This window comes from Gadus macrocephalus, chromosome 2 (genome assembly GCF_031168955.1).
Source record: "Gadus macrocephalus chromosome 2, ASM3116895v1".
In the NCBI taxonomy this organism is placed as follows: Eukaryota; Metazoa; Chordata; class Actinopteri; order Gadiformes; family Gadidae; genus Gadus; species Gadus macrocephalus.
The window spans coordinates 10,935,987-10,963,941 of NC_082383.1; the positions used below are offsets into that span (position 1 = coordinate 10,935,987).

Sequence of the window (27,955 nt, forward strand, 5' to 3'; positions counted from 1 at the left end):
ACTCAGAATAAAATACACAAGGCAGTATCAGATCAAACTCACATATTTATTGTACCTATATTGTAAGTGCTGGAAAAGTCCATACGAATAAACAGTTCCATAGCTTTATGGGAGGGGGGGGGGGGTATTAGATCATTGTGTAGAATAAAATAATTTTAGTTAAGTTAATGAGAACAGAAAAAAGTTGTATTTTAGAAACAGAAAAGGCGCACGAGATTCTCAATATAAACAATCATTGATAATACTTAAAATACACCGAAATGTAATTCCCTCCATCTTTTCCATGTGGCACTGAGCAAAACACTCTTTACAGACCCCAAATAAACGGAACCAAAAATAAAGTAAATGGAAAGAAAATAATTTAATATAAACAAGAAAAGTGCATTACACAATTTTCTGAAGATAGAAATTGCTTTGTTTGGATGACAGTCACATCAACCTTGCCATTTTCTTCTGGGTTAAATTCTCTGGGGAGGTGCTCAATCCTAAAATGTATATGTTGATATGCGTGCATGTGTAATTAAAAGTTTAAAACATGACTACCTTATGTATAGCCTGGAATAGAATAGGATGATCCTAGATTGGCTGCAGCTAAACTGCGCCCAAATCTCTCAAGATTTCTAAAATAAACCATTTCCAATTCCACTCAACAAAAAGAAAAAAAACACCCTTTATTTTCAAATATATATATTTATAAAATGCATCAATCTGGCCATCCACTTGTTCTTCTTGAGACACGTACACAGGGTTGGTGATGATGATGCAGCGAGGCCCGGTAGTTTGGCGGGAGTAGTCTTTAGTCTGTCAGGAATAAGGCGGCCATTATGGCATGAGAAGGAGCAGGGGGACGGGGGATTTGATGTCTCATGCATGCGCCCGGTGACGGCGAATCATCGCTGCTTCAGCAGTGCTCTGTACATGGCGAAGCCCAGCACGGCGAATACGGTGGCCCCCAGACTCGCCCGGAGCCAGAACGTGGAGTTCTTTGAGTCCACCTGCGCCAGGTGCCTGGAAGAGGAACAACAAGGGAGCTTAGATGTCAATGTGGAGGGTATGGGTCGGGGTGCGTGTGTGTGGGTGTTTGTGTGGGTGTGTGGGTGGTTGTGTGGGTGTGTGGGTGTTTGTGTGGGTGTGTGGGTGGTTGTGTGGGTGTGTGGGTGTTTGTGTGGGTGTGTGGGTGGTTGTGTGGGTGTGTGGGTGTTTGTGTGGGTGTGTGGGTGTGTGGGTGTTTGTGTGGGTGTGTGGGTGTGTGGGTGTTTGTGTGGGTGTGTGGGTGTGTGGGTGTTTGTGTGGGTGTGTGGGTGGTTGTGTGGGTGTGTGGGTGTGTGGGTGTTTGTGTGGGTGTGTGGGTGTTTGTGTGGGTGTTTGTGTGGGTGGTTGTGTGGGTGTGTGGGTGTTTGTGTGGGTGGTTGTGTGGGTGTGTGGGTGTTTGTGTGGGTGTGTGGGTGTTTGTGTGGGTGGTTGTGTGGGTGGTTGTGTGGGTGTGTGGGTGTTTGTGTGGGTGGTTGTGTGGGTGTGTGGGTGTTTGTGTGGGTGTGTGGGTGTTTGTGTGGGTGGTTGTGTGGGTGGTTGTGTGGGTGTGTGGGTGTTTGTGTGGGTGGTTGTGTGGGTGTGTGGGTGGTTGTGTGGGTGTGTGGGTGGTTGTGTGAGTGTGTGGGTGTGTGGGTGGTTGTGTGGGTGTGTGGGTGTTTGTGTGGGTGTGTGGGTGGTTGGTTCTGGTCCACCAACATCTATATCCTCTGGCCAAATGACGAAACAAAGGATCTCTTTTCCTGGGTACTTCTTGTACTTATCGTTTATGCCTTGGTTTATATTTGCACAAACCACATTAGTTTTCACATTGTCGTTTTGATATTTGTCGGAACACCAACTGGGACCCAGAAAATGTACCTAGAAGAAGACTTACAGCAAGCCTGGATAAATACAGTTAATCTAATAAATGGTTTTTTCTGGTTTCTATCCCATGGATATTGAGTTGGTATCAAAATCAAACAATGTACTGTTCACAACAGACAGGCTTCATTTCGTCATTTGGCTCCAGAGAGGGACTGAAAGACAGTAATGGAGAAAGATAGAGTACTAGTTTTAAGAGTTATTTTAGAAAACGAAACAGCTAGGTTAGGACACCAACATTGCTGCTGACACTTAAAAAGGTAGAATGAGGAATAAATCAAGCACTGCTTGTGGAAAATACTTCCTGCCATGTAGTGGCAAAACATACAAACAGCTGCTTTAGCGTGAGGCAAACGCATTCTGGACTATACCTGGAGGCTCATTAAGGGAGCATTGATAGGAAGCTGAGGGGGGAAAAAAAGGATTTAAGAGGGTTAAACGCTCAGACCAAAGTAACCAAATCAACCTATAGACACACACCCACACCTCCACCATTCAATCTCCAGTGAACGCCAGTCACCAAAATACCCCCAAAACCTTCTACCCCCTTCTCCAAGCATTGGCCCCGGGCCGAGCTATAGACCCTCCTCCTGGCAGCAAAAGGAAAGACTTGTTCAGTTGGAATCCATTGGGAGTCATAATATAAACGACAAACCGAAAACTGCAAGGGTTGTGGTTGTGGAACTCATCCCCATGCATGGAACAGAACCATTTTACCTTCCTCCCCTGATGCGACCATCGAGTGTTTCCATGAAACGTGAGGAGGCGAGTGTGTGTACAACGGTGACTCACGAAGAAGAGCACATATGCCCGCACGCACCTTTCTGGCTGCAGTCTCCAGCCTTTGCACGTCTGTGTAGATTTCAACAGTGGGGTCCTCCACGGTGAAGAGGGATCACATGACTGCCCTCTTCATTACAAGCACACATACACACACACCGACACACAACCCACCCAACCAGAACCACAACCTTAACTCCACCTACACAAAGTGCAAGCAAAACCCCAAAGTTTTACGCAGAGTGCAATCAACACACACAATGCATGAGTTTACACACACACACATACCACATGAAAGCCGGGTTTGGTAGTTTAGTGTAAAGGTGGAGTGAATACACATTTGCACAACCTATTGACCGGATACTATTATATTATAATATTTATATAGCAATATTATCAATTTACGTCAAATGTAGAGACCTTAAATCACAGTTAAAATATCAAAGGGCTTCACAAGACCACATTATACTACATCCCCTGACCAAAATAGGATAAACTAATTCAACAAAACAAACGTATTACTATCTGTTGCTCACTATTTCAGATAGGATCTTACACAACAGCAAAAAAGGTTTGTCCTTAAAGTCAACTTGATAGCCAAAAGTCTTGGTAGGTCTTTTAAGCATGAGATATAAACAACCAAGCCCAGGTTGCAGGGAATATACAGCTGAAAATCTAAAGATTAGAATATTGTGCATAAGTTAATTTATTTCAGTAATTGAACTTAAAAAAAGGTGAAACTAATATATTATATACTCAATACATGGAAAATGAGATATTTCAAGCCTTTATTTGTTATCATTTTGCTGATTATACCTTACAGCTTATTAAAACACCAAATTCAAAATCTCAGATTAGAATATTGTGAAAGGGCTTAATGTTGTAGGCTCAAAGTGTCACATTCTAATCAGCTAATTAATCCAAAACACCGGCAAAGGGTTCCTAAGCCTTTAAATGGTCTATCAAAAGAAAGATTGTCATCCCCCCGTTTTCCTTGGCATGTGGCAGGAATTTTCCGTAATGATGGACTCGTATCTAAACGCATCTAGCTGTAGAAACGCTGTAGTACATGTGCCAGGTAGTAGTAGAATTCACAACCTTTTTTTTTATTGATTGCATGTATTATTCAAATTTTGCGGAGATTTTGAATTTGGGGTTTTCGTAAACGGTAAGCCATAATCATATAAATTATAACAAATAAAGGCTTCAAATATCTCACTATCCATGTAATGAGTCAATATAATATATTAGTTTCACCTAGAATTACTGAAATAAATGAACTTTTGCACGATATTCAAGTTCACCTGTACTGTACTCAAATACCTTTAATAATTTGGTATGCTCAATTCCATATAGTCCATGGAAGTATAGGCACATAAACTGAGTGCCAGGGTACACTAATTACATTGAAGCAGGCAATCTAGCCAAGTCCTCTGATGGGGTCCAGTAAAACGCCATTCCACTCTTTCAGCCAACACAAACCCTGTAACATGCTTTTAACAACAAATGTGCAGTGCAACAGAGACCCCTTAAAACCATACGGTTTTAACTAACCATACAGGAGCGAACCACATGGGCATTATGACAACCGAATGGGATACTCAGTGCTAGATGCAGTAATTGTTCCCTGCCACCACTAGAGGGGGATGTTGTGCTTATTGACCAGGGCAGGCATTAGCAGCTCAGGGCAGATAAAGGCAGGGTAGGGTTATTAGGGTTAGGGCAAATAAATCAGCAAAGAGTGAAGACGTGCAAGAGGAAGAGGAACAACGGGAGCCAGAGATATGTAGATAAAGACCTAGAGGATGTGGAAGAGAGAGAGAGATAGAGGGGCCAGAGGGAGAGGACAGGACAGTAGCATGAAATAATAAATTACATTGGTAGTAATCACTTGACAAACTTAAACTGAAAATAATTTCATTTGATTAGATCCCCTCAGCATACTGTTTGGTATTAGTGAATAACAAAAATATAGAAAACCAATACATTAAAAAATCTGTTTCAATCTTCCACACTTCATTCGGTTATCAATCGAGGGCATATGGGTGACATGAACATGGGTTACATCCGTCACACTCATGCAAATAACAAACAACCAAACCAACTCTACGTTCCACTTTGCATATCCACTACATGAGAACAAATATAGGAGGGCATGCTATGGTTAAATCCTTAAATCCTAAATCAAGAATTTCAGCAGTGTAGAATCTAGAATCTCAACTGCTCAGTTTCCGGCAAAAGTTGATCGTTATGAAATAATTACGAATCAATTATTATAACAATGGAGGCATAAATCACATATCTGCCACTACTTACTCTATGTCATATGTATACTATATAAAAAAATAAAATCACCAGAGATGTAGCAATATGTTAAGGATGAAGAGATATGCATTCAATTTAACGCTTTAGCATATCTAGACTGACTTTGCTATACCACCGGAATTAGTCGCACCTCCATCCTATTTCAGCTACAGTACACACCCTGGTTATACCTTATAAGTTATAACTTCGCATCGCAGTGGGGAACAAATGCAATGTTAAAGGTTGGGTATGGAATTCTCTTTTTTGGCAATTTTTGCAAAATTACTTGAAATCCTTATCATAACCCACAAGCCACTGAGTTAGAAGTACTGACATGGAAATTAAACAAGTCAATCATCTGTGAAACAGGCAGGGCTTGAAAAACTCCAGCCAATGATTTCCAGAACCACTGAGTGGCATTGGACAGTAAGTACGTCAATCAAACGGTCGTACTGCACTGATGGATACATGGCCCCCGATATAATGCTCAGTTCAAATTTAGAGTCTGAAAAATGTGCCCCGACACTCAGACCAGGCAAGAAGACAAGTGGTGGGAAACTCCAGGTCCGGACTTGCCAGTCACAATTGTTAGGTCCCGGTTAAACCCGGTTGGAAGGACCACAGTGCTTTATTTCCGGGTCATGAGCGGGTGTGACAGGACATTAACTCGTGGTACTCGACACCTTTAGAAGTTTCTCTGCACATGCAGTACATAGTTCTATGCTGGCCATTGTAAACTGTTAAGATAAGTTATGCCAGTTTACAAACAGTGCTACATCTACAGGGAACTTTAACTCGTATCACCCACACACACACCTACATTTGCTCTCCTTGCGGTGAATATGCAAGGTCGATTGGGTAGCTGGGAAATGGGAAAAGGTCACTATAGACAGTACTTGAGGGTTAGTGTTAAAGAGGGTTTCCCCTGCCCACCCTACCACCTACTAGCTAGTGAGGAGGAGGATATTGGAGGTAAAGGAGCGGACGATAATGTTAATAGCCACCAGAGTTGATCTACTGTTTATGGACCTGTGGAGCGCCACCCGGCGGAGCTGAGCCTTAACACTGCGCAGGAGTCCCAGCGTCAAGAGCTTCTGACACAGGCAATACGCGCACCTTTTGCTGGCACACGTGCAGCGGAGATGGGCGTGGCTGCGGAGAGATACACAACAGTGTGGAGGGAGACACAAATGGAAAATGTTGCTCACAACACATACACTGAGGCCCCGCCAACATAGCTGCACTACACATGGGGCAGTGGGAATGATGGTGTAGAGGTAGCTTTGGTGGAGGGTTTGACTCCCAGTCAGATAGATATGGAAAGTATTTGGCTCGGGTTCACGCGGACACACAGAGAGAGAGAGAGAGACACACACACACACACACACACACACACACACAGGGTTTGCAAAATAAGACCCGTGTATTGATTCTCGGCCATGTTGGAAAAGGAATTGGGGAAGAAACGTTGGCTTTGACTCTCTGAAGTCCAGATTGAACTGCAACTTCAGATTGATGTGGAAGGACCAGAGACATCGGAGAACCCGATGCAGTCGTTTATTCATAAAATCATCCAGACTCGCACACAGCTTTTGGCAGTGATATTATATATTAGTATATGCTAGACGTGAACCTCCTAAGATGGAGCAATTTGATTGGTTCGCCATCTCGGGATATTGGGCAATATCCCGAGATTGAGATCTCAAACTCGGGATATTGTTTAATCCAAAACTTAGTCTCGTCACGCATTAAAAACAAATATATCCCAGCAAAAAGTATTATCCTGTTTATTTTATGAGTCAAATGGGTGAAGTGTCCCTTTAAGATAAGTCCCTAACACTGGCAAGAGAAGAGCTTCATTGGTCTACTCTATTAAATAGCAAAACACTAGCCTGATTCAGACTTCGTTTTGTATCTTAAGATCTATATTGTGCTTCCCCCATCATCTAAATCTTTGAAGCCACAATTTTTATAAATGCCTCTTGAGGGCTAAAACCAATTGTTTCAGTCACGGACTAAAGGATCTTCTTAAATGGAGATTTAGCAGGGAAGGGGATTACTAGGATTTTTATCTTCTTGAAAGGCTTATCTGAATCCTGAAAGATCCACTTTACATTAACGGGTCAATTGAGTCGCAGAAAGTAAAGTCCCTTAAATTCAGATCAGAGATTTGCGATGAAACTGAGCCAGCCGAAACATGAGCCGTCTTTTGCTACTAAATCAGCAAAGACAGGCTGCTCACGCCAATGTTATGCCAGGAGGGGGAAGTTGGCGAGGCACTGGTTCGTCCAAAAAGAAAACACAAACTTCAGCGACTGAAGATATGGATGCTGCAGTTCTCGGCAACTGATGGGATACTAAATAGCAGCCCGGTGATATTTCCACTAATTGCATTGTTATAATTTCAACTGTAAAAATAAGTCACTCTGATTTAAAGGTGCTAAACAATCTACACCGCTTCAACTTTAAGACCAATGCAACTCTCTGCCGCGTTCTAGAAATCGCTCGTCACAAAGCTTTGATCTGAACTGAATTTTTACAGACCAATAAGAGGGTAGAGTACACGCTGTGATGTGTGTAGGGGAGTCTTGATTGATCGATTTCAATACTTGGACGACCCTAGTACAGTCAATTTACATTGTCGACAATGTTCTCTTGGGCAAAATAAGCAAAACATTTTTAATAAAAAGCTTAACTTCCTAAATTCATCCCCACCATTACAATCCACACAAAGCAGCCCTATAGCCAGACAAACTCTGGAAGGGCAAAGGGATCTGAACAGTTTGGTACGAAGGCAAGGAGCATCAGCAGGAAAGAGGAGGTGAAGGCAAAGGGAAGATCTCTGGAGGTGGAGGAGGGGATGGGGGGGGGGGGGGGGGAACTGAGTCAAATACTCAGAGGAGCAGAAAGGAGGGTAGAGGAGAGGAAGGAGGCCAGAGTTGTACTCACGGGTACATAGCCATGGTGGTGAGTTTGGTGTAGAGGTCTTTGATGGGCACGTCACTGGTGTTGCAGGTGAAGGGCTGGGGCGGGTGGAGCTTGTGTCGGCGGCAGAACTCAAGCGGGGTCAGGCTGTAGTGCTGTCGGATCTCGTGCAGGTCCGACTTGGCTGCAATCAGCATGCAGGGCGTCTTGCTGTCCATGAAGTGTTTCTGCCAGAAGAAAATGTTGCAGTTGCTCACCAAGCTATTTATTTTTACAATGGAAGACAATGGGGAGCTGACTTCAACCGTTACAAAGGCAAACAACTGAGGGTTGTTAAAGTTGGTACAGACGTATAGAAGCAGTCCACCGAAAAGTAAAGGACCTCTTTTGCAACAGGGGGCGCCATAACTCACATCCAATCAAATATATATATTTTTTTCTTCCTCCAGTGTACACAATGTAGTGCATGTCACTCAATCATTTAGGCCAGCAGATATTTTAGATTTAATAAGAAAAAAAAAGTACAGAAAAGTCGATCAAGGAAATCGTACATTTCAGTCAAGATGAGAAGCAGAGTATCTGTAGATGGAATTCACAGGCAAACTCATGTGTCTAGTTTGCTAAGAAACAATATCAGTCATGAAAGATTTAAACTTAAGTCGCCACTACAACTACGTTTACAACTATCCAAAATCTTTTCAACAAGGTTAGAAGTAACATCTCGATAGAGCTGGGTGATATAGAATATTTGGACGAGTGGTCCAGCTGTAATATGATGCCGTACATGTAAGTTAACATGTAAGTGCATTATCTGAATAAAGAGTGGATACTGCAGTCCAAATGCTTACAAACTAGCCTCATGCCCTAAAGACATACAGCAGATAATTTAGAAGAAGCACTGCACAATAAAATGAATGACTGGAAACTACAGGAGAAAAAAATTGCCTGTATAACTTCCGACAATGGGGCGAATATTGTTTCAGCCATCCGGCAGTAGAAATTGCCATGGTTAAGTTGCTTTGGGCACAACTTGAACCTGGCAATGAACAACTCGCTTGCGAAACAGAGGGCCAGCACAGACCGAGCTTTCGGGCTTTAACGCACAGTCAACACTGCGTTTTCGCACAGCTGGCTAAAGCAACATGAGCTGCGGAAAGTGGAAAGGAGGGTGAAGTTTAAACTCCCTGAGCACTCATTGATCATGGTAAGTTTGCGAAACACACAACTTGAATAACTTATTTTTTCCAGTTTAGGCTACGGGGTTCATTATCTAGGCAACAACTTAAAAGGTCATAATTAATAGCCCTGTCTCTTACAGGACTGTGCAACACGATGGGGTTCATAACAGCACAGGGTGGAGAGAATTCTGGAGCAGGCGCAAGCCATCAAACATGTGTTTGCTAAAGACAAAAGCCGCCGACACCCCCAGCTGACATGCTAGGACATAAGTGTTCAGGAATCTGTGAACAATACGCTGAAGCCAGTATTGGACTTCACAGCCATTCTCTCTGGAGAAAACTACGTAATGGTGTCCTCCATGCTGCCCATGTTGGCCCATTTAGAAGGTGTGCTGGAGGAGTCAGATGATGATTCCAAAATGAAGGCCCAACTGAAGCGTGTCATCCTGGAGCAGATGGCAGCAGGAAGATATGGTGAGGACACCATCCAGAGGATGACGTGTTGAGCGATGTTTTCTTTCCCATGCAAGTTTTGTACTTTATTAATGCATATTAATTAAGTACAAAAAAAAAATATATATATATATATATATCTTTTCTTTTTTTCAATACATTGGTATTCAAGGCGGGGCCCTATTGTTGTCTGCCTTAACCATACAGTGCTGGGGAAGCACTGTTTTTTCAATTAGGATATTGATGCTCTGCGCCTCCTCGTTGCAACAGAATTAGTTTAAGATATAAAACCATTTAATTTAACATACAAACTAAAACAGATATTTTAGTTTTTAAATAAATATTTGGAAACGAAAGTTCATGTTTTCCGCAGTGTGCCTCGCTGGTATTGAGCAGGTATGCAGGATCGCACCCTGCACAACCCAGTCCGTAAAAAGGTAAACGTCAGGGTCACGTACGACTCTTTAGTCAATGCTGTCCAGGTGGCAACTTTCTTCTCTGAACATTTTCTCCAGCCACACATAGTTTGGGAACATGGCACTGTGCAATCTGGAGAAATGCGATTGTGGAACCTTTTCCCCGCGACGACGCTTACGGGCAGCATATCTTACAATTTAAAAATGTAATTCCTATGAATTTGTTATATTCTCAATTTAATTTACAGAGCAATCCTTACAAAAATGTTAGGTTTACTAAGAGACTAGGATTAATGTGTCTGACGGGGGGGGGGGGGGGCATCACGATGGTGGCTCTCCATCATGATAGGACAAGCAATTAATCATCCGATAGTATGACCAACACAACATTAGAAACAGTCAACATATAAACTGCTCTTTCCTTTAGGCCAGGCCTATGTGTTGAGATGAATTGATGCATGAATTGATATAATCTTTATTTAACTATTGAATTGTAAACTAAAAATAGAGTTAGGGTTAGCTAACCCTTTATTAAAAAATAATAAACACAGTCTTGGCGATTTACAACTCGTGTTCCATTATATCGCGATGTCGGTTTGAATTCGATTAATCGATCACCCCTAGCAAATACCCTGCTCTTTCGGACAACACTGTGCTTTCTCCTGCGACCATATACATGCGAGAAAGGCTTCTCTTTACTTAATAAAAATAATAAGTAATAAAAATCAAAAACAGAAGCAGGATGGATGCTGAGCCGCACCTGAGACTGAAGCTGACCTTGATTGATCCAGACATCGCAGGACTGTGTTTGTAGAGGCAGGCGCACCCTTCTCATTAGGCTTATGGAAGTTCAGTTATCAACACGCTGGCCAACTTTTAATATTATTTGCATTTAGCCTTCCATTTTCCAACAGGTTGTTGGTATATATTTTTATTCTTAATGTCACTTGCTGTGTGTATGTGTGAGCCTAAAAGAATAAAATCAAGTGAAATCTCTCTCTCACACACACACACACACACACACACACACACACACACACACACACACACACACACACACACACACACACACACACACACACACACACACACACACACACACCTTGTAGACCTTGGCACAGTATTCAAATGACTGTGGATTGTTGACATCGTACACCAGGCAGACAACGTCGCATGATAGGTCGGCCTCATCGGGACCGAGGAAGTCAAACTCTGGCATCACCTCATGCAGCTGAGAGGATTAGAGGTAAAGAAGACACATTAGAAATCATCACCATCCATCAATAGTGACAAATAGTACAATAGCTAGTTAGGAACTAAATTAAACGCTAAATGTAGGATTGTCTTATTTTGTTGAAGAGGTTTTTCGAGGCCATGAGACTTTGTAACGGTGACCTTTGAAACAAGTTTGCCCTCAGTTGTGTAGGGGGTGAGCTAGGTCATGTCTTGTGGATAGATCTTTACTTTCAATGGGAAAAGTCGTACTCTATGAATTGATAGGATGACTAATCCTGCTGGATTAGACAACATTTACATAAATAAAGAGAGCAAGATATTTAGAGAGGGAGAACTAACAGACACAGATGGAATAAGGATGAGTGGTACCCATATTTTATAACGGGGAGATTACGCAACACTAATCCAGACTACACGCGACCTGGTTCCCGTGGAACCAGGAAAGCCATGCTTACCAGAAGGTATTTCTCCTGTCCATAGACGTACGTAGTGCTGATGGCATACAGGGACTTGTGGTCCTCCCTGATCGTCCTCTGTCGCTGAGGTGGAACGACAACACCATCATATAAATGCATTGATGCCTAGCCATGCCAGGCAGTCAATTTGCATCAAGACTGTACATTTCTCATGAATTTAAATTTAAATGAATCAAGTGAATACGCATAATAACTTATTGCAATGTCATTTTTGCCTGATTATATTTTTGTGAAAGGTTGATGCAGCATGTGTATCCTTGATGCACAGCAACACAATGGTCATGTGTAGCATCACTGATTGGCAAATCTCTTGCACTAACCCTAGGAAATTACCCTTAATTGGACATTAAGTGTAATGATATGTTGTGTAGGCATGTACAACTTTATGCAACATTGTGGCTTTGCATGTGTGCGAAGGATAAGCCAGGCAGAGACATGTTGAGGTGAAAGAGGCTGCTTATTAGGGCTTTGACTTTTGGCCAAAAATCATATTCGAAGTTCGTTTGAATATATTTGAATATTTATTAATAATATTTTGACCATTAAATGCCTTCAGTAATACCTGGGCTGAATCCGAATACTTAGTACATACTATTTATGTTCAGTGTCTACTACTTGTCTACAGCTATGCGTAGAACGCCTAGAACGGTCTACAGCTATGCGTAGAACGCCTCTGAACTCTTCCGAACACCGCCGTAACTCCACCGGATGTTTGGAGATGACGTATCTCCCCTCAGATGCCGGCAAAATTACCTTGATAAGTTACCTGTTTTCCGTCTTGTCATCGTTGCTATTAAACAACGATTTAATAAATTACTTTTTACTTAATTACTTACTTTACTTTTTTACTCTTTTTAATGTCTCTTTTGTCGCCGCTTTCTATGACGTCTTTCTAAGCCGCTGTTGGTAGTGTCGGGTCAGCCATCTCTTCTTCGTCCGTTACCAGACTCGTAGTCTGGTAACGTAGTGACCTACCGTTGTATACTGTGGCGGTAGTACGCATTCGGAAACGTTTTCCGTACTACACAATGCACACTGAGCATTCGGACGCGCTATATTTGTGGCGTACTACAAAATGCATACTATAAGTATGAGTATTCGGATTCAGCCCTGAATTGGGCTTTGCGAGGTTTGTTTACAGGCGTTGCTATGGTTACCGGTCTTGCGTGTTCCAACGGTTTATTGTGTTTCTAATAAATCGCTGTCTAATCAATACTTCATTCACTGCCTCTTCTGTGGTCATTACAATATTATGAATAGACTGCATGGGTTCTCCGACGTCTCTCCCTCTTGGCCTGCCCATAACAGGTTCGAATATTAAGGGCTGCCTAATATTCGTTCGAATTTTGATTTATTTTTTTGATATTCGAATTATATTCGAATCACGAAGTTCGAAGTCAAAGCCCTACTGCTTATGGGAGTGGGTATCCTCAACTCACCTGCAGACTGCGGCCCAGGAAGGCCTGCAGGAAGCCGCTCTTGCCGCTCCCCTGCGACCCAACCACGTTGCAGCGGAAAACGCTGCGCTGTGTCTGCTTCTTCTGCAGGTCGATGCGCTTGTTCCGCGTCACTGAGGAGATGACATGCATTTTCAGATTAAATGCTACCTCATTAACATTGATTGTCATTTTGCAGATATTTGTATCAAAAGAGATGAGATAGAGATAGAGAAAGATATATATATATATATATATATATATATATATATATATATATATATATATATATATATATATATATATATATATATATATATATGCGAAGTCGGAAACGATCAAAGCATATCATCGAAACCTTGGACAGTGGAAAGTGCAAAGTATAAATAGTATATAAATAGAGGACAAGATAAGTAGAATTATATTACAATGTCTGTGTATTGTTTCTAGTGCAAAAAGTTGCATTTTCTGAATGATTATGTTATCATGTCCTTTCATGTAAACGCCAATGGGAAAAGTGTAATTTCCGGAGCACTTTTCCTCTCACCTGTCATGGCGGCAGCTTGAGACTCCTGCTCGTAGATGATGGAGTAGCCCAGGTATCCCAGGTACTCCAGACTGCGCTGCACGTCCAGGTACGTTGTTAACCTGACAGCAAGAGCAGCCATGAGCAACGTAAAGAGTGACATGTGGGAGTGGAACAACCGGTTTCTATTTAGTCATTTAGCAGATGTTTTAATCCAATGCAATTAACCGTAAAACATTTTAATACATATCCTTAATTAGGTGGTAGTTTGTTGATCAAATTATACGTACAGATAGACTGCGGATATTCGGGTCTATGTTTGTCGTGGAACTATTATTCATAAATATGATTGACAATTATATAAATATATGAACCTTGTCTAAACCTAACTAGTACATTTAAAAGGAACTGTTTACATTCTCCTTGGACCTAGAAACGCCTCCCTTCCTCTCTCGGACTAAGAGGTGTTCAGAGAGTTGACATTTGCATTCCCGCTGGAGCCACGCAGTCTGATGCTAAGGCCCTGTCCACATGTGTGGCAGAGAGAAGGACCCTTGACAAACTGCTGTCCATCCTGGACAACACCCACCACCCTCTGCATGACACCTTCACCAGGCAGAGGAGTGTTTTCAGTGGCCGACTGCTGTCCCAGTCCAGCTCCACTAATAGACTAAAAAACTCTTTCGTCCCCCTGGCCATCAGACTGTACAACAGCTCCCAGTAAAGGCAGGGAGGACAATAGATTACAACAATGGACATTTTATTTATTTATATTTATTTATATCTGTATTTTTGCACATCCATCTGCACTGTTTTTATGTGTGTTTTCGGCTGCTACTGGATACTTGAATTTCCCCCGGGATTAATAAAGTATATATCTATCTATCTATGGCTCAGAGTTTTGTGTAAAAACACGTAAATCGTGCACGTTTGGGCCGATTTCTGCGGGCCGTTTTCGGTACACGCACTCTTTCGAAACCAGGTCCCAGGGTGAAAAAGAGAAAAATTCCCCCCCTGCGTCTTTCTTTTAGGATTCACGAGAACCCCAGATACGCAAATGACGTAATTGCACCACCCACCAGCAATGTTAGATTTCCGTCAAATATTTTGTTTTTTTGTTTGATTAGCATAATTTCCGTAGCTTTATATACAGTCCCTTGGTAAATATAAAAACTAATTGTACAGTCAAGTCATTGTACAGACTTGCAGACATACCCACTTCCCCCATAGTGTTGGTGTGTTCGAGATGCATCGTAGACCCCCCACACGAGTTGCAAAGTGGGAAATATCCCAGCTTTCTTGCGACATTACACCAAGGCACGCCCAATTTTGGTCGTATCCACTCAGGATTCTGAGTCCACCGAGTTGAGGGAGGATAACTGTACAACACGACAAACATAATGTGATGTATTTTCTTTGTATTTGTACTACGTTGGTCGTTTAATTGTCGATTTCAAATGCTCTTACACACATGAATACATTGCTGCCTTAAACCGGTCACCAATTTATGAATTGCATGGTCTTTCTGTGCGTGCAATACAATGTTAAGTTTTGTTGTTTGTTTCCGAGCTGCTTTGCTAAAGTGGCAAATGTAGCTGACAATAACAATGACTAGGGTTGGGTATCGTTTGGGTTTTATCCGATACCGGTGCCTACTCTGTACTTTTCAAACGGTTCCGGTGCTAAAACGGTTCTCGAACCGGTACTTAAAAAAACGAAACTGCACACACTTGCATACATGCACGACTTGTTATGAGTAATAATAATAATAATAATATTAATTACTTGCTGAAAGCAGGCAGGCACGCATCATGGCGCAACATTATTGCCAAAGTCATATTAAGTAACATAACTCAGGTGCGCAAGGCAGCCACAGGAGACGCCAACATTGTTTTCAACCGCTCGTATTTGAAGCGAATAACGACTGTTTTTGATTGAAACTTTCTGTTTATTTGGTTTTGAACAGAAAGTTTTGGATGCATGCATCGGCTTTGAGTTTGTTTGTTTGTTCCTTTAAAATTACATTCGCTCGCAACACACACACGTTCATTCACGTTCACCCACTACAACCTGCCGATCACTACAACCTGCCGATCACTACAACCTGCCGATCGTCCGTCCCGAGTCTCGAGGAGCCCATAGGCTTTATGGTTTATATGTTTGAAAGCCGTGACACACTCTTTTACCAGTTGGCCTGAAATACCACGCCTCGCAGTCATGGACCTATAAAGAAAGTCGTAGTCGTACCATGCGTGTTTAGCGCAACATTGAAAAGGGTCCCGTCTGAAACAGTGTCGCGCAGCGCTGCGTTCCGAACGTTGTGTAATCAAATACACCGGTATGGCGGTATATAACAAAAGCATTTCCTAACGAAAATACACACCGTTATTCAGTGTGAACCGGTATAGCACCCAGCACTAACGCAAGTTGACGCCGCAACACCATGGGGGCGGGGCAGGGGGCGTTAAAAAACGCCAGGCACCGTTATGAGGAACCGAAATGTGCGTTCTTATTCGATCTCGTTACAACCGTTTACGTCGGAACCGGTTCCCTACTGGAACCGAGTTTCGGTGCTCAACCCTAACAATGACTAGCCAATAACATACTCCTCATGTAGACATTAGGGCCCGACCGATTCATCGGCCTGCCGATTTAATCGGCCGATTATAGCCTGTTAATTTGTTATACTGTAGACTCTAACGGTGAGACCATACTGCTCAGCACGCACGTGTTAGTCACTGGCAGTTATTTATTTTACATTTTACATTACACTCATTTTTGACTGTAAATGTATTCTAAAACACTCAAAGGTTCTGCATCATGTTTTATATGCTTTTTTTTGTTTTGTTTTTAATCGGCCGATTAAATCGTAATTGTAATTTTTCTCTGAAAATAATCGGCATCGGCACTCAAAAATCAATATCGGTCGGGCCCTAGTAGCGATGCCCACAAAGACAAACGGGAATGCTATAAGTGCTACAAGCCAGGAAATAACGTCACAAGAGCAACTTGTGCGGGTGGTTTACGATGCATCTCGAACACACCATGTATTCCAGTTTAACTTGGCCTCTATCGCCATGGCTAACTTCAGCCAAGACCAATCATATACTCTCCACGATGGTCACTCCCATTAACCTTTGTTACCTTTGCATTAACTACCCAAAATTAGGGCTGCACGATTATGGCAAAAATCATTATCACGATTATTTTGATCAATTTTGATATCTCGATTATTTACCACGATTATTCAATTGATTGACGAATATATTTTTATTGAACGGTCACGTAAACATAACCGTGCTTTAACATCCGTGATCCATTATGCTACATTCCTGCTAATGTACAAATCTTTGCATTCATAAGACCAACTTAATTCAACAGGGGACAGATTTTACAATGTTTAAATTGTAAAAGATTTGTTAAACTTGTAAATTAGATGTTTATAATAAAATAAAGGACTAAAAAATAAATATGCCATAACAGAATGCAACAGATTCAGAACAATTCAATGCAGGACTGCAGAAAAGGCATCGCCTTAGTGCCCAAGTCCCAGACGTTTTACATACAGCACAGGTAATGCCAATATGGAAAATAATTGTGCGAGTGGATAACATACTTTTGTCAAGTAGGCTATGTTAACCCTTTCCTTGAAGACTTCATTACTGACGGTGTTTATTGGACACATATCTTTGGCCAAATGGAATGTGATTGCATTGGTGATTTCGGGGTGTCTTTGTGACCTGGATGGATACGGTGCCGCAATGTACGGGCTTGCTTTTATGGATGTCTGAGTTGACGTGAGACAACTCGCGTCAATAGCCGATGCAACACTTTGAGCCTTCATGCATTCCTCATACTCCATTTGTGTTGTGTTTTCAGGTGACTAAATAAGTTGTGTTGCGGCGCTGACACCTCTCTACGGCACTATTTGCATATAGTTTGTTTCTGGTTAATATTGCTTGAGCTAAATCCAAAGTAATTCCACATAACAGACGATGATCCGTGACGAACACACACGCACAGAGACAAGCGGGCATTCATTCAAGTGGTGCGCGGGTACAGTTATAAACAGCAGATTCACCCGCTCCTCCTCTCAACGCGCCTATCAAAGGAAAACCCGAAGCAGCGGTATTTTTGGCACAGAGAAGACGGTCGGCGACCGTTTTACCAGAGTCGAGCATGATAAACTGTGCTGAAAAGCACCTAGCCAAAATTATTGTTAACTCAGAAAAAAATAGGATGCGATTGATATGAAACACGGCCGTCAGAACCCCCCCCCACACACACACGCCCCGTCAGGACAACTCGTCACAACACTGTCTACCGGTCACACCGGTCTCACGCTAACGTCAAAATCCATACTGTAGCGCAAATTCCCACCGTTGTACTTTCTATACCGTACACCCCTATGAGAGAGTGAGTGAGTTTTTAACGTACGTCCACTGAGAGAGGTATCCCTGGTAGGTGATCCAGCCCTTGTCGTTGGTGCAGACGGTGTTGTTGACATCAGGGCCCCAGGGCATGTAGGGGAACACCTTGAACAGGTCCTTAACCTCTTCTGGCGACAGGGCACAGTCTCTGTCCTGGGGATACAATGGGACCAATCAACAATAATCCTAATCCTATTTTTTTTTTTTTCTTTGGAAGCAACACAAACGGCAAGACCAATCAAGACCACTTCCTTAACCACAAGACTATTTAAGCCTTTGCTTTGAAAGAAATATAGATTTTTTTATCCATTCCACTCACTTTGTCGTGCTTGTCGAAGACGCTCTGGAGGAACAGGTAAGCGTTGTGGTTCAGCTCGGTGGTGCAGTCTGGGGGGATCTTTATCCTGGACAGACAAATAAAAGGTTTTGAAATAACAGCAGAAGAACAGCCTTAGTGGGGTAAACATTAACACAGCTGCGGACAAGAGTTTGTGATTAACTACAGAGCCAAGAAAAGTGAATTAAATACAATATGCTTCCAGAGTTCGCTATAGTTCCCAATCTCCTCGTTCTGTGTGTTAAATAGCAGCAGGCGAGCACTCACAAGGGGAACAGGTACTCCTGAGTGAGCTCCAAATCGTCGTCATAGCCGAACCTCCGGAGAACCGTCCAGGTGGTCTCGTGCCGCCCCCTCTGGATGAAGAGTGTGTGCAGGAACAGGAAGCCTGCAGCCATGGACAAATCAGAGCCGAGTCAAGTGAGCAGGTGAGAGAGCTGCTATAGCCAATATTTATACATTTGTGGATAGAGAAATAGTTGATACTCCAAATTAACGTGGTTGTAAAGCAACCAAACTTTTATTCTTCAGCCTGATTTTCAGGAATTATCACCTACAGTTTGAGGGATCAACACAAAACCAATACCAGTACCTTATTTTATTTTAAAAAAGACTGTTTTCCAAGTCTGTACCTTACCGGTAGGTCCATGTTTCCAGGAATTCAGCATAAGTCGGTTACCGGCTACCGTAAATAATATAAGAGGCGACAACCAATTTAAAACAGCCAAGTATCAAGAGGGGTGATTTTTTTAGTTCAATTAGTTGGCGCTTCTATTATATTATTTACGGTAGCCAGTAATCGACTTGTTTTTAATAAACTCCCGGTACGCTAACTAAGTTGTTGAGGATTTGTTTTATGTGTAGGGACCCTAATCATGCTACTGCCGAGGTTTGGTGCTATTTTGGGCAATATTAGTGGTTAAAAAATGCCGATTGGAAGCGTTCCCTGTGACCCTAACCAATAACATGGAAAAAAAAGTGTCTGGAGGGCTTATTTTATGTGTTTTCATGCCGAAAAAGACCCTGGGTTCAATTTTCGCCGGAATTACACTTTAAGATTTTTAATTTAAAAAGTTGATTGAGTAAAAAAAATGTTTTCCTCAGTTACCGTTTCATTTACAAAATGCCAAATAAAAACACGACAGGAATGGTACTTCGCTACGATACTTGATTAGGTACATCACCGAACACCACTAACCACTCGATGAGTTTCACATTTCTGAAAACAAAAGTTTAGGGGTGTTTTAGAATGCACATACCCAGCCATTGTGAAGCAGGCAGGGGCGATTAGAAATTAATTAAATACTCGAGACAGGAACAATATTAAAATATTAAAAATGTCGGTGTTAACCACTGTATATCATCCTAGACAAACCAGAAAGGGGACTCAATGTTCAGAATACCAGAATTGTCCTTAATTGCTAGCAATGCTCATAAGCTAAATTACGACCTGGGCTAAGGAGGTCCTTTAAGCATCGCTCAAGGAAAAATGCCCAAGAGGGAGAGAACTAGGGATGTGAATAACTCCAATTTTTCATGGTTGAATAATCGATGGGTGGTAGGAACGAATAATCGATTATTCGATGTGTGCCGACATTCACGAAGGCAGCCATGGATCATCGGCAAGAAATCACTTAATATCTTAAACGCAAAAAAACAACTACCTGCTAAGTAGTTCTAGTCAAATTGTCTGTTCAGCCCTAAAAACGAGAGCTGGTAAATTGTGAAAAATGCATTTAACTGTAATCCGAAAACGCGGTTATATGCTATAGTCCCTATAGTATCTGTGGTATAAAGGCTGAATCGCGACGGTCTATACTTTCAACATAAAGAGTACGTATTTAGAATTTGAAATTCGTCCCAGCCTTTATACCAGATACTATAGGGTCTATAGCATGTAACCGGGTTTTCTGATCACAGTTTAATGTAACAGTAAGCTGACAACATCGCTAGTTAACACCGCAACTGCAAATTAATCACACAGAGATAACCATGGCAACCGGTCAAACAAATTTTCTTATGCCGATAATTCTGCGTGCACATCCGCCGTGTTGATAAAAAAAGAATCCCCCTATAAATGAATGGTCTTCATTTACTTTCTATGGCAAGTGACCATGGTATAAGCGGGATAATGCCCTTGGACACCTGTCCAACATTAGTTCAGTCCGTTAATTCTTGTTTATTTGAATGGGAAAAAATGTTAACTGTCCAAATGTTAAAAATCGACTTTGACCCTCGGCAACGAATAATCGAATAATCGAATATTCTGTCTCATCCCTAGAGAGAACCGGAGGGAAAAGGTTGACTGACCTTTCAGTGTCAGTCCGTTGTCCTGGACGCCATCTGTCATGTTCCTCCTAACAACGTTCTTCACGTCCTCCAATGCCTGGGGCGCCAGCGGTGTGTTGAAGCATGTCCTCTACAAAAACACACACACACACACACACACACACACACGTTACATCTGAGGCAACATAAAATAAAGTATAATACAGATCAAATACATTACTTCTAAAGCGAGTTTGTGATCGCCAAACAACATTGGATTCGTTAGGCTCTTAACAAAAGCAATTAACCCTATTATTTACCAATAGCGAAACGTTACGTTGCAGAAACTCGCTAAATATTGTTTTTATTTCAGACATACTATTGATTCATGTTTCAAATTTAATTTGTGAGAAATGTAGAACGGAGTACCTGAAAGAAATTGAGTTCATTGTCGTTGAGGATGCCGTCGTTGTCCAGGTCAGACACTTTAAATATACGTGTTAAGGCCTTTACACAGGAAGGCTTCATCTGAAACAAAGGAAGGCATTTGTTTATTCAAACAGAGAAACCTTAAATGTTCTGATGTAAAAGTGAAGCAACTAGATGGAAAGGTAAAACATTTTTAAGAAACTTATATGTTAATGTACACCTAAGTGTACATTAAATAATCTGACACATGTTTAATCAAGTATCTCTCCCGTTTCTAGATATACCAATGTTATATGGCCAGTATCTAAACAACTTCTGAGTGTTCCTATGCCAAATGTCAAAGTAACCGTAATTACCAACTTCTAAGTGGGAGAAGGTGTTCATGTCACCCTCCGAGTTCTATTTCTGTGTCCGATTTTATGGAACTTTCAGAACGATCTGATAACTGACTCCACAGAACTGATCGTAACAAGATGGTGTCAAATTAAAACATTTTACACAACAGGGTTAATGCGGAACCTGTTTGTTCCCGCACCAAGATAGTGTTGAAAACCAAGATGGCCACTATCCGGTGCATAAGGCCCATAGGTACACGCTGGATCCACCACCTCCTCTCACCTCCTTCTCCTCTGGACAGTAGAGGGGTCCGGTAGGGTGGAGCACAGCCTTCTGGGCGTAGTAGAATAGCTCAGAGATGTTCTTCAGGTTCTTAGCAGAACACTGACAGAAAGAGAAGCACAGGAAAGTGTAAATGCTGTGTATAAAGACAAAAAGATTATACACTTGTTATTAGTGTTCACTGTGTCAATAATCTGCAATAAACCTCAGCAAAATAAGGAAAACTGTGTGTGTGTGTGTGTGTGTGTGTGTGTGTGTGTGTGTGTGTGTGTGTGTGTGTGTGTGTGTGTGTGTGTGTGTGTGTGTGTGTGTGTGTGTGTGTGTGTGTGTGTGTGTGTGTGTGATATACCACTTATAGCTTGGAAACTGATCCGGCAGGCTAGTGGTCGGGACCGCTTTGAACTAGGGCCCGACCGATTCAACGGCCTGCCGATTTAATCGGCCGATTATAGCCTTTTTGAAAATAATCGACATCTGCCAAAAAGACGCTGATTACAACCGATTTTAATTTTTTTTTATTTTTTTAGAAATGTTATTGCGCTTAGTATCCTGCAGATTGTGCTCCTACTCGCCTTGCTAACTAACAACTTTAGCTGGAGTAAAAAAGAGGATATTGAATTTTACCGTACAACATGAAAGCACGCTCGCTCAGGCAGCTGCGCGCTCACCTCACCAATGTACACAAGACGCGTTGTTTGAGAATGTTGTGGCTGTTTTTCTTTAGGTCCCAGGCCATGTTAATTTGTTATACTGTAGACTCTAACGGTGAGACCATACTGCTCAGCACGCACGTGTTAGTCACTGCTCACGAGCGCAGCACATTGGGAGTTAGTTATTTATTTTACATTTTACATTCCACTCATTTTTGACTGTAAATGTATTCTAAAACACTCAAAGGTTCTGCATTCAATTCACATATTCGTCAAAAGTGTTTAAAGTATATTTAAGGTATCAAAAAGATTATGTTTTATAGGCTTTTTTTTGTTTTGCTTTTAATCGGCCGATTAAATCGTAATCGTAATTTTTCTCTTAAAATAATCGGCATCAGCATCGGCACTCAAAAATCAATATCGGTCGGGCCCTACTTTGAACAGAACAAATGTTGGACCTTATAGTGGGTCAGGTGGTGTACTGCTGGGACAGTCCATTAACTACTCTGATGGGTCAGTCCACGCAGCAGACCACTGAAGTGGGCCCAGATTAGGGCTTTGACTCCATACTTCTTTATTCGAATATCATTCGAATATCAAAAAATAAATCAAAATTCAAACTAATATTGTGCAGCCCTTAATATTCAAACCTGTTATGGGCAGGCCAAGAGGGAGAGACGTCGGAAAACCCGACGCAGTCTATTCATAATATTGTAATGACCACGGAAGAGGCATTGAAGTATTGATTAGACAGCGATTTATTAGAAACCTAATAAACCATTGGAACACGCAAGACCGGTAACCATAGCAACGACGGTAAACAAACCTCGCGAAGCCCAATCCAGGTCTTACTGAAGGCATTTAATGGTCAAAATATTATTAATAAATATTCGAATATATTCAAATATTAATAAACAAACGAACTTCGAATATGATTTTTGGGCAAAAGTCAAAGCCCTAGCCCAGACCCAAGAACAACCTTGACTTGCCAGTTAAACGTTCACTAATGCCATTTCAGACATATCACAGATCTACATTTTAAGTGATAAGTTGGATATCATAGATCTATAATCATATCAATCACATCAATCAAAGTGATCATCTTGACCATTTGACCCATTGATGCATGTTGGATGTCTCTCTCATAGAGAATCATTGATGAGATGTCAAGCCATACCAATATAATAGTCATCAAAATGGTTACATTACTAATGGTGGATGTTTCTAGGGTTGGTCAAAGTCTGCTCTCATATTTATGAGACTTATACAGAACATATTCATCCTAGATGTTTGAATGAGATGAAAGAATTGAAAATTCAGCCTTGCTTTTTGACTTTCCTTGAGCATGTACTGTACATTATGGATGAAGACGCATAGACACCTTCTAGTCTGATTGGTGCAACTCTTACATGACTAATGTTTGTAGCGTCATGGACTGGCAATGACACTAGAAATCTTTCAGCACAGGCTAAGGGAGGGGAACCCTCCCTTCTTTGGCTATCTTTAAATGCTAATGAGGAGGAGAGAGGCCGGTCAAGGAGGAGGGTGGGGGTGTGGCCCTGGGCAGCTTGCAGCCATGGAGGAGAAAGGGATTGTTGCCCGGGATTGTCTCCTGCCGGAGCACCGGTGTCAGGGCACCGGCGCAGGGGCACCACGTCCACCGGGGTTGGAGACAATCACGGGCAACAAACCCAGGCAATAGCAATCGTGGTTCAGCCTCGACTTCAGGGAGTCAAAGCCAAAGTTCCTTTCCCCCCCAATTCCTTCTCAACCATGGCCGAGATGACCCCCACTACGAGTCTCGTTGTTGAAGTACCTGAGACGTCAGAGAACCCGACGCACTCTAGTCTTTACACCAAATGGGAGCATTACGCAAGTTTGTGTTATTGTGTTGCGTGTTATGCGCCATAACAACAACAGCAGAACGGTTCTCCAAATAACAAAGAAGTGTACAACACTTGCGTTATAGTGGGTGCATTCACACACACATTTGACACTCGCATGTTCGTAGCTCTCGGTTCGGGCCCAATATTCTCGGCAGGCAAAGCAGAGGAAGGGGAGGTAACCTGGCCCGTATGAGCTTTCGTTTTTTCAAAGGCGGAGCAGGATAGAGTTATAATTTTACACCTAACGCCATTTCTAGCTACTGGGGGACCATAGGCAGCCTAGGGGGACTCATATTATTGTTAGAAAACCTCATAAAGTGGAATTTCCTTTAATATAACACAGCAGTCCCCCAATGAATTTACTCGGCGGCAACTATGGCAAGTAGATGGATGTCTACATTGCTGGAAAGTGTGTGTGTGCGTGTGGATAGACTCCTTTCAAGCAACTAGACTCCTTTCATATTTGGTACCACATAATTGAATGAGCTGTTGGGCTCCATAGTGCTTTGATCTCAATATAACCTCCAAGGATAAATTTGAATACATATATAATAATATAAATGCATCACCTCGACACAGGTCTCGATGTCCTGGTACTGGTTCATGATGGGCAGGATGGTCTCCATACTGCTGTGTTCCACCAGGTCAGACTTGTTGCCAACCAGGATCAATGGAACCCTGATCAATAAAAAAACAATGAGCACAGGAATTAATATTGGAAGAAGAATACTTTGGTTTGTGGAGCTTTAAAATACCGACCCACCTCGAGAGATATTTTAAGCCAAGGATCCACCTTTTTTTTTTTTCTGTACATTGGTATTACCAAGTCAAAAAAGTGATTTATATTGTTCATCAATACAGAATTGCTATTTTTCTCTTCTATCCTCGTTTTGTATGTTTAAAAAAAGAAAAGTATACAAGAATATTGTTTTTGTTCATCCCCTTCAACCCGATACACAATATTGGGTTTGAAGATTCGATATTATAATGATATTTTGAACAAAACTTGAATGAAGAAAATGTATGACTGAAAAAATAGTTTATTTTAAAGACACAAAATTTGCAAACAATGCCATTTGCCCTATATATTTCCAATGTTATGAAATTGTAAACAAGTTGTGTTATAGTAACATGGCACAGACTAATCATCTTGTCATATATGGCAATAAACAAAAAGTGCAAACTTAGGTCCATAAATAAACGATGTAAAAAAAAAAGTGTATCTACACATTATATCGCAAACCATTTTTTCATCGCATTTCATCACGTTACATCGTGGCACAAAATATCGTCACAACCCTAGTCACATACATTCCTAGCCCGGAGGGTCGAATATACGCAAACTGATCAAATGTCTTTGGCGGATATTACATTGGTACAAATTATATCCCATATTAGTTCAGCTCAGGGATTGAGTGCTAGCTACTATGCTTGACCAGTTAACAGGACAGACTGGAAGACTGAAGAACGATTATATAATTTGGAATATGCCACTACTGACCCTTAGTATGCTGGTTCCAAATAGGTAACACTATCGGTTTGGAGGGAGGCTCTCACACAGACACACTATAAAACACACCTGCTGTCCTTGTCTGTTCTGTCATTTATGAGGGGAATCCAATGGCTCGTCACCTAGGCAGGGGGGACATATAAAACAAAAATCAAACGAAACAGCCAGGAACATACGTGCATGTCACCCCAAACCGACAGAACACAGTGAAAGGCCTTCTCAAAACACTCACCTTCTCTATGGACTTCTTGTTGTTGACGGAATACACTATGCAGATAACATTTGCCTAAAAAGACAAATTATTAAAGTTTGCCGGACAAGATAAATACTAGGTGTAGTAATAAGAACCATGAAGATGGAATTTAATTTTAGTTGTAACAATCAAACCTTTGATATTTCTTGATAGAGCTGTTCATCTGACTGCTCAGCCTCTAAAGGATTAAACATGTATGCAAGGAGTGAGAGGTTACAGTATCATCATTTATTGTTTTATTCACCAATATTGTATTAAACAGTTTAGAAGCGATGTGGATCCTATTTAAATTACAATACGTGTATTCATTATTACACAAAATTATACAATGACCTCTGATGCGGATATTATGGAACTTTCAACGATTTTGTGTGTGTACATAATCAGGACAACTTGTCAATCTGTTAAAAGCACTGCCCGGGATGTCAGAATCAAGGCTTACCTGAGTAGTCCACTATGTGTGTGGGGACCCTCTCCGGCGTGACGTCGGCTGGAATGGTTATCTCCTCGGCTCGAAGGGGAACCTGGACCATGATGGACAATAAGAGTGATCCACCAATTCCAGAGCAGTTAGTCCTTGCTAGGGCCAGGTGTTGCATTGTATGTCTTTTAGCTAGCCACATACAGATCTGATGCACAATTAATTTGTATGGCAAATGGTTTAGGCAATGATGTCTTTTGAGAAACGACAACGTGCGGTTATATAATATTACAGTTTGCATGTGAATGATTCAGCAAAACTTTTTGGCCGTATCTTCATTCAATAGGCTTCAGTTAAGTCTGTCATGATGCAAGTGGGTCTTTTATTAAGCATTTGTCATGGTCTGGAGATGCATACCTCATCAGGAAACTCCTCGCTGACCAGGGACATAATCAGCGACGTCTTCCCTACCTTGGCTGTATGGACACATGGAAGAAAATAAAGGTGTAGGATATTGGATTATGACCTCGACTTGGTGTCACAATGTTGGTCTGCTGAACAACAGGGCAAAGATAAGGGTGGCAACCTCCATGTAGGCATAATCAAGTGTTGGAATCCCTGCACTTTATTAAGGCCACCACAGTACAGAGCCGCAGAAAAGAGCTTTCCTTTAACATTTTAGACACAACATAACCAATTGGCCAGACAGTGAAAATCACCTATGCCCCTTATAACATTGGTTCTTTTTTTCTATATGAACACCACCAAAAGAAACGAGAAGAACAACCAAAATCACGACAAATTATATTCACACCATTGATTCAATATGTATAACATTAACTATATATATATATATATATATATATATATATATATATATATATATATATATATATATATATATATATATAAGGCATTCAGTACATATCGAATGGGTGATTTGCAAAAGGTGCATTGTAAATTATCCAACATGTCAAATCACTGTTTCCTTTGCTGCAGTGGTATAAACCTGCTAGGCAGGACTGTTAGCATCTTGCTAGCAAGCTAGGATATCAGTCCAACAACCTAGGGATTTGGGAAGATTTGCCACTTACGTTCCCCGACGAGTAGTATCCGCACGTCCTTCCTCATATTTGAGTTGTCTTTATTTGACGAGCGAGAAGAGAAGAGTCTTAATTTGTCATAGATAGTTTAAGATGCAAGTGATTTGCCTAACGTCAGGCCTGCGAAGTGCACTCCTGTCGCTGTCAAACTATCCGCGCCTTTGTAGGACAAAACGGTCGTACAAATTATGTATTCAGTTTTGTTCACTATGTCCTTTATTTTGGCTTCGGCGAATTATCTGCCCATTAGCCAGACCGTTTTTGAAACTAGTCATGGGAATTCATCCTATTATACCTGGTTATTTTACTCTTCTTGTAACATTTCGATATAATGTTACGAACACGCCTGACCTCCGATACCCGGCAAATACAGCAAGCCCTTGAGGACAAACTTCAATTCAAATATAAAACGCACACCAGCGCTCTC

General features: G+C 41.6%; 1 protein-coding gene across 4 annotated transcripts; it reads right to left on the reverse strand.

The window, feature by feature from the left end:
* Window positions 1-27: 27 nt before the first annotated feature.
* Window positions 28-27,955, reverse strand: rhot1a (ras homolog family member T1a). 4 transcript variants are annotated; one of them, XR_009523491.1, is made up of 22 exons: window positions 27,520-27,913; window positions 26,843-26,901; window positions 26,447-26,528; window positions 26,139-26,182; window positions 25,984-26,037; window positions 25,821-25,873; window positions 24,811-24,919; window positions 21,706-21,807; window positions 21,088-21,186; window positions 20,701-20,809; window positions 18,658-18,778; window positions 18,373-18,457; window positions 18,061-18,206; window positions 13,645-13,745; window positions 13,101-13,231; window positions 11,641-11,724; window positions 11,052-11,180; window positions 7,927-8,129; window positions 6,007-6,129; window positions 2,714-4,471; window positions 2,265-2,297; window positions 28-1,008 (listed from the first exon to the last, which is right to left on the reverse strand). XR_009523491.1 is itself a non-coding variant. In XM_060040598.1 (20 exons), exons 1-20 carry the CDS (start codon window positions 27,554-27,556, stop codon window positions 891-893), a joined length of 1,989 nt encoding a protein of 662 aa, XP_059896581.1. In that variant the 5' UTR covers window positions 27,557-27,913; the 3' UTR covers window positions 28-890. The 4 variants fall into 4 exon arrangements, 2 of the variants coding, with proteins under 2 accessions (XP_059896581.1, XP_059896592.1); XR_009523489.1 differs by lacking the exon at window positions 2,265-2,297; XM_060040598.1 differs by lacking the exons at window positions 2,265-2,297; window positions 2,714-4,471.